General features: G+C 36.1%; 1 protein-coding gene across 3 annotated transcripts in view; it reads right to left on the reverse strand.

The window, feature by feature from the left end:
- The window catches only part of szt2 (SZT2 subunit of KICSTOR complex), a 153056-nt gene that overhangs the window by 113076 nt on the left and 23757 nt on the right, over positions 1 to 16223 (reverse strand). For all 3 annotated transcript variants that reach the window (XM_079882932.1, XM_079882931.1, XM_079882930.1), the window contains exons 16-26: positions 14647 to 14883; positions 14385 to 14463; positions 14204 to 14292; positions 12969 to 13137; positions 11099 to 11213; positions 10897 to 11016; positions 8439 to 8639; positions 6616 to 6713; positions 2867 to 3005; positions 1000 to 1248; positions 569 to 776 (exon numbers count right to left, since the gene is read on the reverse strand). In XM_079882932.1, the coding sequence (XP_079739058.1) occupies positions 569 to 776; positions 1000 to 1248; positions 2867 to 3005; positions 6616 to 6713; positions 8439 to 8639; positions 10897 to 11016; positions 11099 to 11213; positions 12969 to 13137; positions 14204 to 14292; positions 14385 to 14463; positions 14647 to 14883 (1704 nt within the window). The remainder of the gene's footprint in view (positions 1 to 568; positions 777 to 999; positions 1249 to 2866; positions 3006 to 6615; positions 6714 to 8438; positions 8640 to 10896; positions 11017 to 11098; positions 11214 to 12968; positions 13138 to 14203; positions 14293 to 14384; positions 14464 to 14646; positions 14884 to 16223) is intronic.

The following is a 16223-nucleotide window of genomic DNA, read 5'->3' on the forward strand; positions in this document are numbered from 1 at the left end:
CCTTTAGAAAGGGTGGTCCCCACAAGTGATGATCATAAAGTTGGTCCCCATTCAGCATGGAAACCAGTATGTGTGTGTGTGTGTGTGTGTGTGTGTGTGTGTGTGTGTGTGTGTGTGTGTGTGTGCACCTGTTCGGGAAGTCACAGTGACAGAAACAGTGGCATTCCAGGTTAAGTTTTAAAGGGAGTAAAGCCTGTGCATGACATTAAGAAAATTAAATTTTGTTTTAAATAAATGTTGATTTAAAAGCAGCATTCCTCAGTGTATTTTACCATTAGAGATGCGCACATCAGCTCTCTAGCGTCGCCGAGTCCACTGTTGAAGGTCTTATCATCACGTGTAACACATAAGAATAATTGTAATTCGACCATCGGGTGCGGATATCTAAATCAGAGAAAATGAGTGGTGCGGGTGGGTGGCGGTGACGTTGGAGCTGATCCGCACATCTCTCATTGGAAGGTGGTTGTCTAGGTAGGCAGTCGGCCGCTCTATGGGGTTTGGAACAGAGCTGATGACCAGAGACCTTCAAGCTATCATGTAGCTTTCATGTGGATGTGTGTCTCAGTACCTGAAGAAGACGTCTCTGGGCTTCCGTCCTGACCGCGGATGGACCAGCTGTTCTTTGAGGGAGTCCAGTGAGCAGTTGTAGATGTAGATGGGGCAGCGGGGTCGAGTGGCGTCGGTGCCGCTCTGCTGAGACACCTGTCTGCTGAACGTGATGTGACAGTCTCGCTTTTGAGGCTCCATAAACTGCACACCATCCTTCTCTTCTGAAGCTAAACGTTATGGGACAGAGTTATAGAGGTAAACATCTCTCCCAGACACGTTAACTTGTTGTGTCAAGCCATGTTAAGTTTTTTATATTGTATTTTTAAGTAACGAAAAAGTTCTTTAACGATTTTAGTTTTAGTTAACTGTAATAACCCTGATTTGAAATGCCTGTAAACTCCCTTGTTTGGTTTTGGTTTCTGATATTACTGCAACTTTGTTGTGTCAAACCTGCATCGCCTGTGCTCATGTTGGTTTGTTCAGTAGACGTCTCCAACGCTGCTTCTGGTTTAGCTGTGGACCCCTCTCTGGACGCTGGGTGGCCCCTGACATCTTCTCCATGTTGACCATTGGCTGAACTGCTGATAGAGTCTGCCTGTGATTGGCCGTTGCCATGGCTACAGGTCTCCTCCTCGTCCAGGAAGCTGCCGTTGATTGGAGGTTCAGTTTCCAGCCCAGATGACATCAAAAGCTGCACATCTGAGAGTCAAAATAAAATATATATATTAGTGGTTGGCCGTTAACGTGAGACTCTTATCGGGCGATAAAAAAAATATCGCCGTTAATCTATTCTCAAAGTTGGGTTGGGAGCTGTGTCTATACTAAGCAAGCTATGATGACTTTCACCTTGATATTTTAGCGCGGATTCGGTTCGGTGTTCGGTACGCATTTTCAAACCGAACGGTTCGTTGGACCATTTTTCCTGCCGACCAAAATTTCGTTATTTCAAATGTAGGCGGGTCGCGCGTGGCAAGCGCTCATAATGTAAGAGACGCTGGCGCGACCACAACATTGTCCGACATCAAATGGCAAACGTAATGCAAGTGGAACGAAACTGAGCCACCCGTTATTGTGTGGTTGACGGACCGTTGTTTATCAGTTTGGACCAAAGCAGCGCGAGCCGATCGTGATCAAGAGATCCAGTAAATAAATCATTTGAATTCGCTACTTAAGTAATAACATCGCTGCGAGATCTAGTGAGAAACATTCACATTTCTCCGTTATTAACGGATCAAACAGTGCGTAAGCCAGGAAGAAACATTGTGCCATGAATGAACTATCCGGTGTCCACAGATCTGCAACATTTACCATGGATTTACTGTAGTAACACTGCAACCATGGAAGTTTGGCAGGAATAGTAGGCTACAATGCTTTCAAGTAACATTACGTTGGTTTGATTTTGACATTATGAATAAAATTGCTGCCCTAAAATGTTAATCTGAACTAAAAATAGACCTTTGTTTATAACTACTACAATATTAGGCTACATTTCATTTTTTCCAAGGAGCTGTTTTGTTTTATATGCTCATCAAAGTAAAAAAAAAAAAAAAAACTTTGTTAGTTTTAAGAAAAAAAAAAAAATCTCTGGCATTTCTTCACAAGTTCTTTTAAATGTCACTTTGTATTTAAGAAACACGTGCCCTTTAGTCATTATTTGGGTAGCACACACATATGAATGCCTTCGGCAGAATTCAAATGAGCCATTTTAATCTAGATTAATCTAGATTAATTCCAAGATTACAGTGAGATTAATCTAGATTAAAAAAATTAATCGATGCCCACCACTAATATATATGTATGTATATGTGTGTGTGTGTGTGTGTGTGTGTATATATATATATGAATACATGTATGTATGTATGTATGTATGCATGTATGTGTGAGTATTTTTTACAAATGTAATGCAATAATAACTGAATGATCATTAGACTACAGCAATAAAAACTTAATATTTATGATGAATTTGATTCATAATTATTATATATTTAGAAACATTAATATAATTATTAATAACAACAACAATTAATATTAATTTATATTTATATATGTAAAAAACATTCTAGCAATCTATATGGTTTCAAATTTATTTTCATCGTTGTATTTTCTCTAACATTGGCATTTACAAGTATTAAAGACCCACCAAATGGTAGTTTGCTAACATTCTCCAGTTGGTAATATGAGTTTGGTAAACTGTGGGCATGTTTCTTGTTTTCAGCCAAGAATGTATGTGGCTCAGTAGAAAGCATTAATCTCATGATGTGTGCAAACGTAAAGGACTTCTGAGTTCTAATTGGTGTGGCATTGACAGATGATGCACCTGTAAATGTCGCTGGCAGGAAAGTGAGCAGGATCTGCTGATGGCTGATGTATTTGGCGTAACATTTCCAGTGAGGAGATAAGCCGTCTTCCTCCAGGCCAGCTGGCTCGTCATCCACAAGATCTGCATTGCTGAAACTCTGCCAAGAACAGAGAAACACACACTGTAACCACTCTGCCAACAACAGAAAGATAAATACACTACTGCTTAAAGTTTGGGGACAGGAAGACTTTTTTTTTTTCTTCAAGAAATTAAAACTTTTATTCAGCAGAGATGCATTAAATTGATCAAAAGTGATAGCAAAAGCATTTATAAGTTTACAAATTACTGGTCAAAGACAGTGGGTTTGTCCCAATTTGCATAACTATGCACTATTCTATGCTGTTTTGTAGTATAAATAGTGCGAGTAGTCCGTTCACACTGAAAATTTAATTAAATTAATTAAATGCACTTAAAGGGATAGTTCACCCAAAAATGAAAATTCTGTCAGTAATTACTCACCCTCATGTTGTTCCAACCCCGTAAGACCTTCGTTCATCTTCGGAACACAAATTAAGATATTTTTGATTAAATCTGAGAGTTGTCTAACTCCTCCATAGGCTTCTAAGGGACTGAAACTTGCTGGCCCAGAAAATATATTAAAGACATCGTTAATATAGTCCAAGTGACCCCAGTGGCTCGATCTTAAATTTATAAAGCGACGAGAATACTTTTTTGCGCAAAAACAAACAAAAATAACGACTTTATTCCACTTTTCATTTCCTTCTCTCTGGGCCTCGGGTCTTTTCACGTAGTGTTTAAGCGTAGTGTGTCTGTGTTGCACGTCACCACGTATCACACATGACCAGCGTCGGCCAATAGTGAGCCTACCTGGTGACGTGCAACACAGACGCGCTACACTTAAACACTACGTGAAAAGACCCGAGGCCCAGAGAGAAGGAAATGAAAAGTGGAATAAAGTCGTTGTTTTTGTTTGTTTTTGCTCACAAAAAGTATTCTCGTCGCTTTATAAACTTAAGATCGAGCCACTGGGGTCACTTGGACTATATTAACGATGTCTTTAATATATTTTCTGGGCCAGCAAGTTTCAGTCCCTTAGAAGCCTATGGAGCAGTGAGACAGCTCTCAGATTTAATCAAAAATATCTTAATTTGTGTTCCGAAGATGAACGAAGTTCTTACGGGGTTGGAACAACATGAGGGTGAGTAATTACTGACAGAATTCTCATTTTTGGGTGAACTAACCCTTTAATTAACCGAAAAAACAATGGGTCTCATTCATGAAACACGAGCAGAACGAATTTTTGTGTAAATCGTGTGTAAAGTGGTTCTGGCGTAAATTTTCGGATTCATTAAAATGTTTGTATTTTCCAAATGTTAGTTGGTACGAAAGAAATCTACACCTGCTCCCAGCCACGTGTAAATAGTGCGTTTAACATCCGAACGTTTTGCTCATTAATAAGGCTGCATTTTAATTCACCTTAATCGGGTACATATTTACACAGCATTTCGAAAAAATATTATATATATTATAAATATATATAACCATTTTCTTTTCACTTCTGGGACTGTTCGATTAACAGATGAAACTCCATTAACTGCATCTGTAATATGCTGCCAAGCTTCCTTTTTTTAGGACCTGATAAGCCACTATGTACGCTTGAAAATAAAATGTGGCGTTTTGAATGAACTTATGATAATAAAACTTCAATTTCTGCATCTGAGAAATTTCTCTTTTTCATTCGCTCTTGAGAAGACATGTTGAAATCCTTCGTTTGGTGTCATAATATGATATGTTATATATAGATATATATATATATGCCATATATAGTTGTCAGTCGGATTTAATGGGCGGGATTTATGGTAATTGAGAATGAGCGTGCACGCGCGTCCCATTTACGACTGATTGGAATTCATTAACACACACATACACATTTCACTATCACATCTGACGTTTACAAAGTATTTGTGAATCAGGAGAAGAGTTTTCAGGAAGGTCTCTTTACGCGCAAATCACTCACATATTTACTCGTATATTTACGAATGTTTCATGAATGAGACCCAAAGTGTGGATTGTTAGACACTTCATGTCCTCGACTGCACAGCTTAAATTAGATGGTTGAATGTTGAATGACAAAATAATAGACACACAAAAACAGCACATAGTGCATAAATGCATCATTTATAAGTGCATAGTGTATAGCGAGTCATTTGGAACGCAACTAGCTTTTACACACACGTGTGGACGGGCATTTGAACTCTACAATGATAAAAATTATTTTGAATAAATACTACAGAAAAAAACTATGTAATTTACATGAAAAAGTTAGTTCAGGCAAGAATAAAAAAAAAAAAAACGAAGTAAATTCTATATTAGTACTCAATTCAAGCGTGTAGAAATGAAAGCGTAAATATCAATGATTTAAAATAAAGTAAAATTACTCAACTTTTCTGATACTGGTGTTCCCATCATGCACTGGGCCTTGAGTAATTAATGAGGTTGATTTTACCCTGTTTTATATTGCTTTTGTTGTTAGGATTAGTAAATTGCCATTTTGTGACATTTGGAGTTCATTTTCTACTCAAAATGACACATTCAGACACAAAAACGATCCATCAAATGTTACAGTCATTGTGTATAGAGAGCCTAAGTCCCGCCCCTCCGCTTCCGGCTCATGGGACCTTATTTCGGAAAAAATATGTATGGAAGTCAATGGCGAGAGACAACTTATCTTTTTATTCCGTCTGAACTGTGCCCTGAACTACACATATGATGTTTGCCAATTTAAAAGGTAATTATGAAAGTAAAGAAAGTCGCAGTTTGTCATAAAACAGAAGAGTAACGTTTAGTTTTATGTGAAAATCGCTCAATGAACTACATCTCTCGTCTCGCACTATGTGCGTCACAAGATCCGTTGCTCGTATGTATGTATTCTGGCTCAAAACACTCAGGCATGACGGCGTAACATTACCATTATAATGTAAGACTATAGAAAAAATGTCAGACGTTAGCTTCAGTAAAGTTAGCTTCATTCATTGAGAGAAAAGGTATGACGTCGCGTCTGCGCCTTCTGGGTTTGTAGTCTTTGTAATTACGTGTTTTCACAGTCTTATACCTCAGCAGTTTTATATCAAGCTGCGACTTTCTTGACTTTAAAATGTATCTTTTAAATTGACAAACATCATATGTGTAAATCAGGGCACAATTCAAACGAGATCAAAATATTTGTTGTCTCTCGCCATTGACTACCATACAATGTTTTTCCGAAATAAGGTCCCATGGTGGTCGACCGGAAGGGGAGGGACTTAGGCTCTCTATAGTCTTTCAAGTACTGAGGTCTCTGCGTTCACGTGATGCGTAACTTCTGAAATGTAGATATGGTGTCTCAACACAATATCTATTGTATTAATTACTTGGATCTTTCTAAGTAAAGCATACACTTTAAACGTGATGGTTTAATTCAATGTTATAATGTTTGAGTGAAATGCATTGCAAAGGAAACTTCAACTGAATAGATATTGCTCAACCTTTTACTAGCCAAGTTGAAATTACTTATTTTATTTAAGTTACTTTCACTTAATTTAGTTAAGTAGAGTTTACTTAATTCCATATGTGAAATTTACTTAAAAATATGCATGTGGCATTTACTATTGATTAAAATATTCATGCAAAAACTTGCCAAAGAAAAATGAAGTAAATTTGACATTGTTTTTTTCAGTGTAGTGGAGATGTCATATGAGAGGACATACCTGTAGTGTGCTGGAGGAGCCCGTCACATCTTTACTGCTTCCTATTGTCTGGAAAGAAAGAACAGTGTCCTGCCTCTCCGGAGGCTTCAAACGCTCTTCTGAACACACACACACACACACACACACACAGATAGTAACATAATGAGAACAATAATCTCTTCTTATGTCACTATCAATTGCTAATGAATCACTTAAAAGCTTCATTGAGGATGTCTGGCATCCATTAGCATTAAGTCTTTCAATTACACTGTTTTTTAATCATCTACTTAGTTAAAACATTTTGTTTGTCCTTCACTGATCACAATGCTATTCAATTTATCAAACACTTCAGCAAGAGTAAATGCAAACAACAAACCATCTGTTGGTTGTTATCCGTTTTCACTTTCCAGAAATTAAAGAAATGTTCTGGGTTTAATACAACTCAAGTTCTATTAGGACAAACTTAAGCAATAAACCCCAAGAAGCCGTGGTTTACAGTGAATGTAGCTCTGTTATATTTCGGAGCACTATCCTTCCTAAATCATGCTAGTTAACCACTATTAATGGAGAATAGGCTACTAGGGATGTGCCCTAAGCCGAATACTATGTTCGGAAAGGAAAAAATATAAAAAATATATTTCAATGCTTTTGCATTCTCTCGCAGTTATATAGTTGGGTAATTACATTGTATCTAATTTGCAGGCATCAGGGAGCCGCTATCAACATGCGGGGTATTGAAATCACTTTTGAACACACGTCCGCTCGAATTTGCCATCGCGTGTACTCTGTGTATAGGGAGAGAAGATATCTGTCAATGTCGCTCAGGATCTGTTGCACACCAAAATCATCCTGTCAGTCATCTCTACTAACTATCTTAACATGATAAGTGAAATCTGATGTAATGTAATGTAACCGACTGCCACAGCAAGCCTAATCATGGCCCTTTAGGGGCTTATGTTTACATTACACATTTTCTGTGCCTTTCCGAATTCGGATATAGGCTTCGGACACATCCCTATACCCTTCAAAAGTTTGGGGTCGGTAAGATTTTGTAATGTTTTTGAAAGAAGTCTCTTGTGCTCACTAAATCTGCATTTGAAGAGATCAGATGCAAAAGCCTCTAAGTGCCATCTGAAATTTTCTTCTAGAATGATCATTTTTATCAAGCTTGTATATTTAAGTTCAATAATTTCACTTAAATGGCACTGCAAATTACCTATTAATTGTCATTTAAGTGAAATTACTTAACTTAAATATACAAGCTTTTTAAAAATGATCATTCTAGAAGAAAATTTCAGATGGCACTTAGAGGCTTTTGCATCTGAACTCTTCATTTATTTTATCAATAAAAACAGTGAAATATTATTACAATTTATAATTACTGTTTTCTATGGGAATATATTTTAAAATGTAATTTATTCCTGTGATCAAAGCTGAATTTTCAGCATCATTACTCCAGTCTTCAGTGTCACATGATCCTTCAGAAATCATTCTAATATGATGTTTTGCTGCTCAAGAAACATTTATGATTATTATCAATGTTGAAAACAGTTGCACTGCTTCATATTTTTATGGAAACTGTGATGCTTTTTTTTTTTTTTTCAGGAATCTTTGATTAATAGAAAGTTCAAAACAACACAAGTTAACATTATCTAAGATTAATAAATGCTTTAGAGGGACTTTTCATTGCAAGTTCATTTTAAATAATGTAGTTAACTAATGTTAACAAATTAACTTTATTGTAAAGTGTTACCAAAAAATCTTGAATGGTAGTGTAATTTGTATTTGCCTGCATGATTGTCATATACACCAGAATAAATAAATTAAAAAAACAGTTAAATCACCTTTAATGACAGGTAGTGAGAATGGAGCCACATGACCATCTCTTTCCCGCTCCAGGATGTGATGCATGAACGCCACATGATCCTCGTCGGTCAGTGGGATCTCTCGATCACTGAGCTCGTTCTGCAGAGAGCCGTGGAAGAGGCTGAGGAGGAGGTCGTTGGGCAAAGAGGAGGCACTATGGGATACATCCGCCTGCCCCTCTGCAGCAGAGGTTAAAGGTCAACAGAAACACAGTGAAACGAGGCACTGGGACCAGTTGCATAAACATAGCCATTATTTAAGACGGTGTCTTAAGATCTAGTATGACCCACTAACTGTTAGTCTTACTTTTCGGTATCAGATTAGGCCAATCTACATTTTTATGTAACTAATTGTAAAAAGTTATGAACGGTCTTAAAGAAAAAAAAATGTATGCCTAACTTGTAATACTAGTCTTAGTGGTTTATGCAACCGGCCCCTGATTTGATGATTGAATAAAGGAATATGGGTAACACTTTACAATAAGGTTCATTAGTTAACTACCTTAGATAACATGAACTAAGAATGAACAATACTTCTTCAGCATTTATTAATCTTAGTTAATATTAATTTCAACATTTACTAATATGTCATTATAATCAAAGGTTGTATTTGTTAACATTAGTTAATGCACTGTGAACTAACATGAACAAACAATGAACAGCTGGGTTTTTATTAACTAACATTAACAAAGAATAATAAATTCTGTAACAAATGTATTGCTCATTGTTAGTTAATGTTAGTGAATACTAGGGCTGGACGATACACCTATCTCCCGATCCGATAGTATCACGATACTTGGGTGCCGATACGATATGTATTGCAATTTTTTTTTAAGAATTGCGATTCTACAAGTATTGCGATTCGATATTGCAATATATTGCAATTGTTTTAACACTAGACCATCAGGAAAAGTTAAATCATACACTTATACAGACTGTACATGATGTATAAGATGAGTCATATTTACAAAAACAAATCATCACATCTTTCTGACTTTTATTTCAGAAGCATCATACAATACTACATTCTCTTGAATAAATGATTCAATAACAAAAACATTTTTTAACAGTCACTTGTCGCCACTTAGTGGTGAAACAATGTAATCGATCAATGCGTTATTTTAAAGGGCTGGTTGATTATGATTTGACTTTTCTAACTTTAGTTAGTGTGTAATGTTGCTGTTTGAGCATAAACAACATCTGCAAAGTTACGACGCTCAAAGTTCAAAGCAAAGGGAGATATTTGCTTTTAAAGGAATCGTTTTTTTAAGGACTACAACAAACGGCTGGTAGAGACTACACCACATTCCTCCCGGGTTAGTGACATCACTAACCCTAAAATTTACATAAACCCCGCCCCCTGAACACGATTTATAGATTATCAAGACAGAATATGCTAATCAATGACTAGAAGATAACTACACATCAGCTTCATAAACTCATCAACTAACCATTCAGAAATGTCCTGTTGCTTCTACATGTTGTCACTTCTTCTTGAGTCTCTCCATCATTGTCTGACTCCAGTTTGAACATAAAAGGCTAAAAGTTTTTGAAATTTTCAGTGCATGTGTGTGTGAGCGCAAGCTCTTGATGCTCCGCCCTCTGTGCCGGGAGCAGCAGCTCATTTGCATTTAAAGGGACAGACACAAAAACGGTGCGTTTTTGCTCATCCTCAAAAAGTGACTAAAAAGTGACTAACATGCTATATAAAAATATATGTGGGGTATTTTGAGCTAAAACTTCACACACACTCTGGGGACATTAGAGATTTATTTTACATCTTGTGAAATACCACCCCTTTAAGCACCAAGTTCTATCAAAAGCTGATTTTGATCGCTATCGTACACATCAGTGTTCATATTTGAACTTTAAACTTTTATCCAAGTACTTCTATGATCATTTTGTTGCTAAGAATGTTGCGATATGATTTTGTCAAAGTCTAATAGACAGACGAACTGAAAGATCGTGTGGGTGTTTGAATGGAGATCAAAGTCTTTTAAATATGAATGGTGCAGCTCTATTGTCTTATCTCTCTCTCAGTATATGAGCAGCGCGAGGGCTTTTCAGTGCGTTCAGTCTCACGTCTCTTTGTCCACTTGTGATATTACGTCTCTCAACACTCATAGATAACGACACATTTCATCCTCAGTTGGAACGAAAGTGGCTAACTTCTGTCAACCTCGTCTATAAGCAAGGACAAAAATAAAGCAATTGAATATGAATTAATATCGATTCTGGAATAAATAAATCGATTTTAGAATCGTAAAAAAATAAAAATATTTAAATAGCGATAGCTAGGTGAATCGATTTTTTCTCCCAGCCCTAGTAAAAACATGAACTAATGTTAACTAATGAACCTTATTGTAAAGTGTCACCGGAATATGAATGCAAGAAAGGACAGGATGAGGGTCGAGGTGGATGGATGGTCAAGTCATACCTCGGCTAAAGGTGTAGAAGAAGAGCTCTATCTGCTGGCACTTGGGCAAGAGTTTCATCAGGTCAAACTGGAAAGGCACAGTGTGTATGCAGTCATCAGCGGCGGCGGGGGGGACCTCGCCTACAAGAGTTACCACATCACATTGAGCATGCAAACTGATTGTGACTGTGTGCAGGAGACAGGTGATGGTGGACGTCTGTACCTGGAGCATCTCTGAAGCTGTTGAGAGGGCACACCTGCTCTTTATTCTGACACAGCTGAATGAGGTATTCAAAAGTGATCATTGTGGTCATGCACGACAGATCACGTGGAAAAATCTGAAATGGAGAAGAAAAAAAAACAATTTGTAAGCTTTGGCCCTGCAAGTTCTCAGCACAAATGCCTGAATACATTAAAGTCAACTTACTAAATATTTCTGGTGTTATTGAGCACAATTTATTATAGTAAAGAAAAACAATCTCTCTTTAAAAAGTCAGAACTCTCTCCATCTCTGAAACTGATATGAACAAATACCACACAAGCAGGGAAAAAAATACTACATTAATAATTCTTCAATAATCAACAATTCTTGCCTTTGGTCAAGATTTTTTTGGTCATTCTTTCTCATATGGACGTCTGTAAAAATAACTCACGGCACAATCACGGCTGCTTGGTTGACTAATAAACTTATTAGTCATACAAGCCCTAATTTATATAAATGTATATATAATACATACATTATCATTGCATTGTTTACCTGTTGCTGCCATTTTAATTTTAAAAGCTTTTGATTTTGTGCACTTTTATTCTTTTTCTTAACATCTCCGTCTCGCTGTAGTGGAGCGGATTTAAGAAATTTAAGAAAATATCAGTTTTTACTATCCAATGCCACCTTATTTTACTGTATATTCACTGCAGAGTTCACTCAGAAATAGATTATAGAACTTAAAAAGCTTTGTCACTGCCAACTTATGAATGCTCGTGTCGGGTAATTATAGTTAACTAAAACTAAAACCATAAAACCGTAACTTTATTTCAGTCTCATTTTCATTTAGTTTAACTTGATGTACTAAAATAACTCAAACTAAAGCTGAAATACAAATTAATAAAAACTATATAGACATTTAAAAATAATAATAAAGTAAAAAAAAAAAAAAACATTAAAGCAAAATATTAAAATTCTAATTAAAAAAATATTAATAAAAACTATAATAGTATCTCAATGATCCAAAAATAAAACTGTCTCATGTAAAATTAATATTATTGATCACTGTCAAGTCCCAGAATTTTGTAAAATAGGTACAATTACTAGGCATTTATTAGAGCTGCAGAATTCTGGATAAATTGAGAGTCAGGATTTTTTTTGTTTTAAATTGAGATCACGATTCTCCCACGATTCTAAAAAGACAACTAAACAAAATAACATGTAATTTACTAGAGGTTCTGACAAAATGTCCATTGCTAAAGTCTATTTAAAAATGTTTAATTAATTAGAATGGATAATAAAAAAATTGATCATTTTGAATGGATCATTCAATGACTTCACTTGTTTCATTACTGGATGAATCAGCGTTTTTGAACGAATCTCTAGAATTAATGATTCAATGACAAATACATTCATAACAGTAACTTGTCGCCACCTACTGGTGTAACGATGTAATCGACACAATCATTTGAAGCGACAAGTTATTTTTAAAAGGTGATTCACTCTATTTTGATCGCTTCTGTAGACATCAGAGGTTTTTTCTGAACTATAAACTTTTATCTATGATAATTTAACATATTGTAAGACAGAAATAGCGATACCGTGTGGTTGAAAAGACTATTTGTGAAGCTGTTTCATACATATACATGACAACTGCTCTCTCTGTCTCAGCGACAGTGCAAACAGATTTGAGAGTTCGCTGTGATTGCACTAGTCAGAGGTTTAATAGACAGATCTGAATCATTGTCAATTAGGAATAAGATTATGTGGGTGTTTGAATCGGGATCGCGATTAGTCGTGCAGCTCTAGCATTTATTATTGTATTTTATTTTTCAATGGCATTTGATGTGTAAGTGGAGGTGAGGATGTGGTGCTGCTGGGTACTAACAGCCTGAGGAATCTCCTGGTACGTGAGGTTGTGAAAGTGTCGTTGCTGGTCCTGTGAACTGCAGACGGATCCACTCTGAGGCTCAACCCAGCACTCCGTCACCAGACTCAGCTCTGTGTCCACATCTATGGCCTCCACTTCAGTATCATTGTCATCATCTGTGGAGAAACTGCGGGCACAACGGCAACAAGAGTTAAACCAAATGCCCACTTCAAGACTATTCTGCCACAAAAAAGCCAACTGTACTCTTCTGGTCTATTAATTGACTTGTAATTGATGTGATTAATTGACTTGTTGACGTGATTAGCTGTGTGAAGTGAGCACCAACAACACAAACAATATTTAAATGTGTAATTGGTTTCTGTCTTGCACTGTGCGCTGAGCCTTACCTATCTATTCTAAATAGGGCTGTGAAACGATTAATCGCATCCAAAATGAAAGTTTGTGTTTACATAATATATGTGTGTGTACTGTGTATAATTATTTTATATATATATATATATATATATATATATATATATATATATATATATATATATATATATATATATATATATATATATATATATATATAAATAAACACACATGTATATATATTTAAGAAAAAAAATGTTATTTACATATAAAATATGTATACACAGTACACACACATATATTATGTAGTTATGTAATTACAATAATGTTATAAAGATCTCATGGATTACATTAAAAGCTATCAGAAATCCATCTTTTAGCCATATAAATATCAGCATCTGCACCAAATCGTATATTTTAGCTCAGTTTTGTCCTCAGAGCTCCGTATTCTAACTATATCATACTATATGAGCCATAAAAGCCTAATGTATTATATATGATACTAACAAAAACACATATGCAAACTTTTTTTGTGTAAAGTTATGCAAGTAATCATTTAATCTACGGCTAGCCGTGGATTATCCCGCTTATACCATGGTCATTTGCCAGCATTGACAACATAAAGCTGTTATTGATGTTTATCAATAACAATATTTGATGGGATGGGAATTAAACTGTCTTGGAACTTCCTGTGCATTAAACGGTTTTATTGCACACCTTTCAGCCAATCAGAATTGAGTATTCGGACAGACCATGGTAAAAAGTCAAATATTTTGTGTAAAGGTTCAATAAACAATTCAGTTTCAAAAAATAATATTTTTCTGACTATGATTTCATATTTCAGGATTTAGTAGTGGACAGAAACTCAAGTTTCTCATTACCTGTCCTTAGTAGAAGTATAATGAGGCGGAAATAGGATGTACTGGACTATGCAGGTGTGTTTTTCTCCGTCCAAATCAGCTGGAAGACTCTGCATACACAGTTATGGCTGAAAGTTAGCGATGCATCACCAACAAAATGCTAAAACTGGGATATACTAGCAGAGAGTGTTTATTCTTTCACCTGCATTGGCAGCTCTGTCACCATGTTGACGATACCCTCCCCGCTGGCAGCAAAATGGAAGCCTTCAGACAGACGAATACTGTGCAAACAGCATCAAGTAGCAATTAGTAATTTTGTAGATGATATTATCTGAAGGTGCTTATTTTGGATTTACATTACAAGCTTTCGTAATTTTACGTAATATTATGGTTTACGAAAAAATTACGATTGCTTTTCGTAAATTTCTGCTCTTGGGAATTTCCCAAGGCTGTTTCAGACTCACTCAGAGAGCATGGAGAGGATATGAGCGACTGCATGCAGCGATACAGCGGTTCCCGGCCCGTTCTGCACGGCCCAAACCCAGCGCTGGTGAAGGAAGTACCGGGAGAGTGACGCCACGGTGGAGGAGGCCGTCCTGCTGGCAGCCATGCTAAGAGGAGCGCCCATGATGGCCGGCTGGGCGAACGGCTCCATGTTTAGGATAAAAGGGGTGCGGAAATCTGACGGAAGTTTCTCGTACCTGTAGCAGGACGTCAGTAGAGGTCAGAACAAGGTCAGGGGCCAGATTTGGGCCCTAACTGAAGTCAATATTGTAACTGTAAAACTAAAACTATTAAAAATTATTTTTGTTAATTGAATTAAATTAAATTAAATATAAAAATTGGATGAAAAACTTAAAATTATAAATGTTGCCTTGGCAAGTAACTGAAATAAAGTATACGATGAAGTACTAAAATTACTAAAACTGAAATAAAATAAAGACTTAAAAGACAAAAACTAATAAAAATGATAAAAGCATATAACAAAATTACTGAAACAAACTGCATTTAAATTGGAAACTGAAAACATAAAAATAATAAATACTATAAGAGTATATATAACAATAATAATTAAATAACATTGATTGAAGTCTACATGCTCGCAAACCATTGTACTTATATAATGTGACATTTTGGTGTAAAACAGAATATTCAATGAGAAAAGCATGAATCTTTGGAATTTAATCCACTTAATCAGTAATTGATCATGAAAACTGTAGGAGTTAAGCTCCTATAGGAGTTCAAATATAAAATATAAAAAGAAATGTAAAATAAAAGGGCTTAGAGTGAGCCAATCGAGACATGCATAGACCCCCTGCAATTTGCCTATCGGGCCAATAGGAGCACTGTGGATGCCTCTCTCACTCTTTTAAATAAGGTTCAAAATCATCTAGATAACTCAAATTCCTATGTTCGAATACTCTTCATGGATTTCTCATCCGCTTTTAATACTGTCCAACCTCATCTTCTTTTAAAGCGCCTCTATGAGTTAGGTGCTAGTAGTTGGATGATTTCATGGATCAAGGAGTTTTTAAAAGGTCGCCCTCAGCGAGTTTGTGTTAATAATAATGTTATGTTGGATTGCTTGGTTTTAGATACTGGGGTTCCGCAGGGATGTGTACTGTCTCCAATACTTTTTTCCATATACATAAATGAACTGAAGTGCAATGACGATAACCTTACCCTTATAAAATATGCCGATGATATGGCATTGGTCTCATGTCAGAAAGAAATTAACTGCACCTCATATTTTGAGTACATTGACAGTATTATCTGTTGGTTTGAGAGTAGTTTTTTACATCTTAATATTGAAAAGACAAAAGAGCTATGTTTGAGAAATCAATCGAGAAGAGTAGTTATCGCATCTGAATATAAACCAGTTGTCATAAAGGAAAAAACTGTAGAGCAGGTCTTGAATTTTAAATACTTGGGTACAATTATAGATGAGAAACTTAATTTTGAAAGTAATGTGGAGTACATTCATAAAAAAGCACGACAACGCCTGGGTCTCCTCAGGAAACTGAGAAGCTTCAATATTAGT

The sequence above is a fragment of the Squalius cephalus genome, assembly GCF_949319135.1.
Source record: "Squalius cephalus genome assembly, chromosome: 10".
Taxonomy (NCBI): Eukaryota; Metazoa; Chordata; class Actinopteri; order Cypriniformes; family Leuciscidae; genus Squalius; species Squalius cephalus.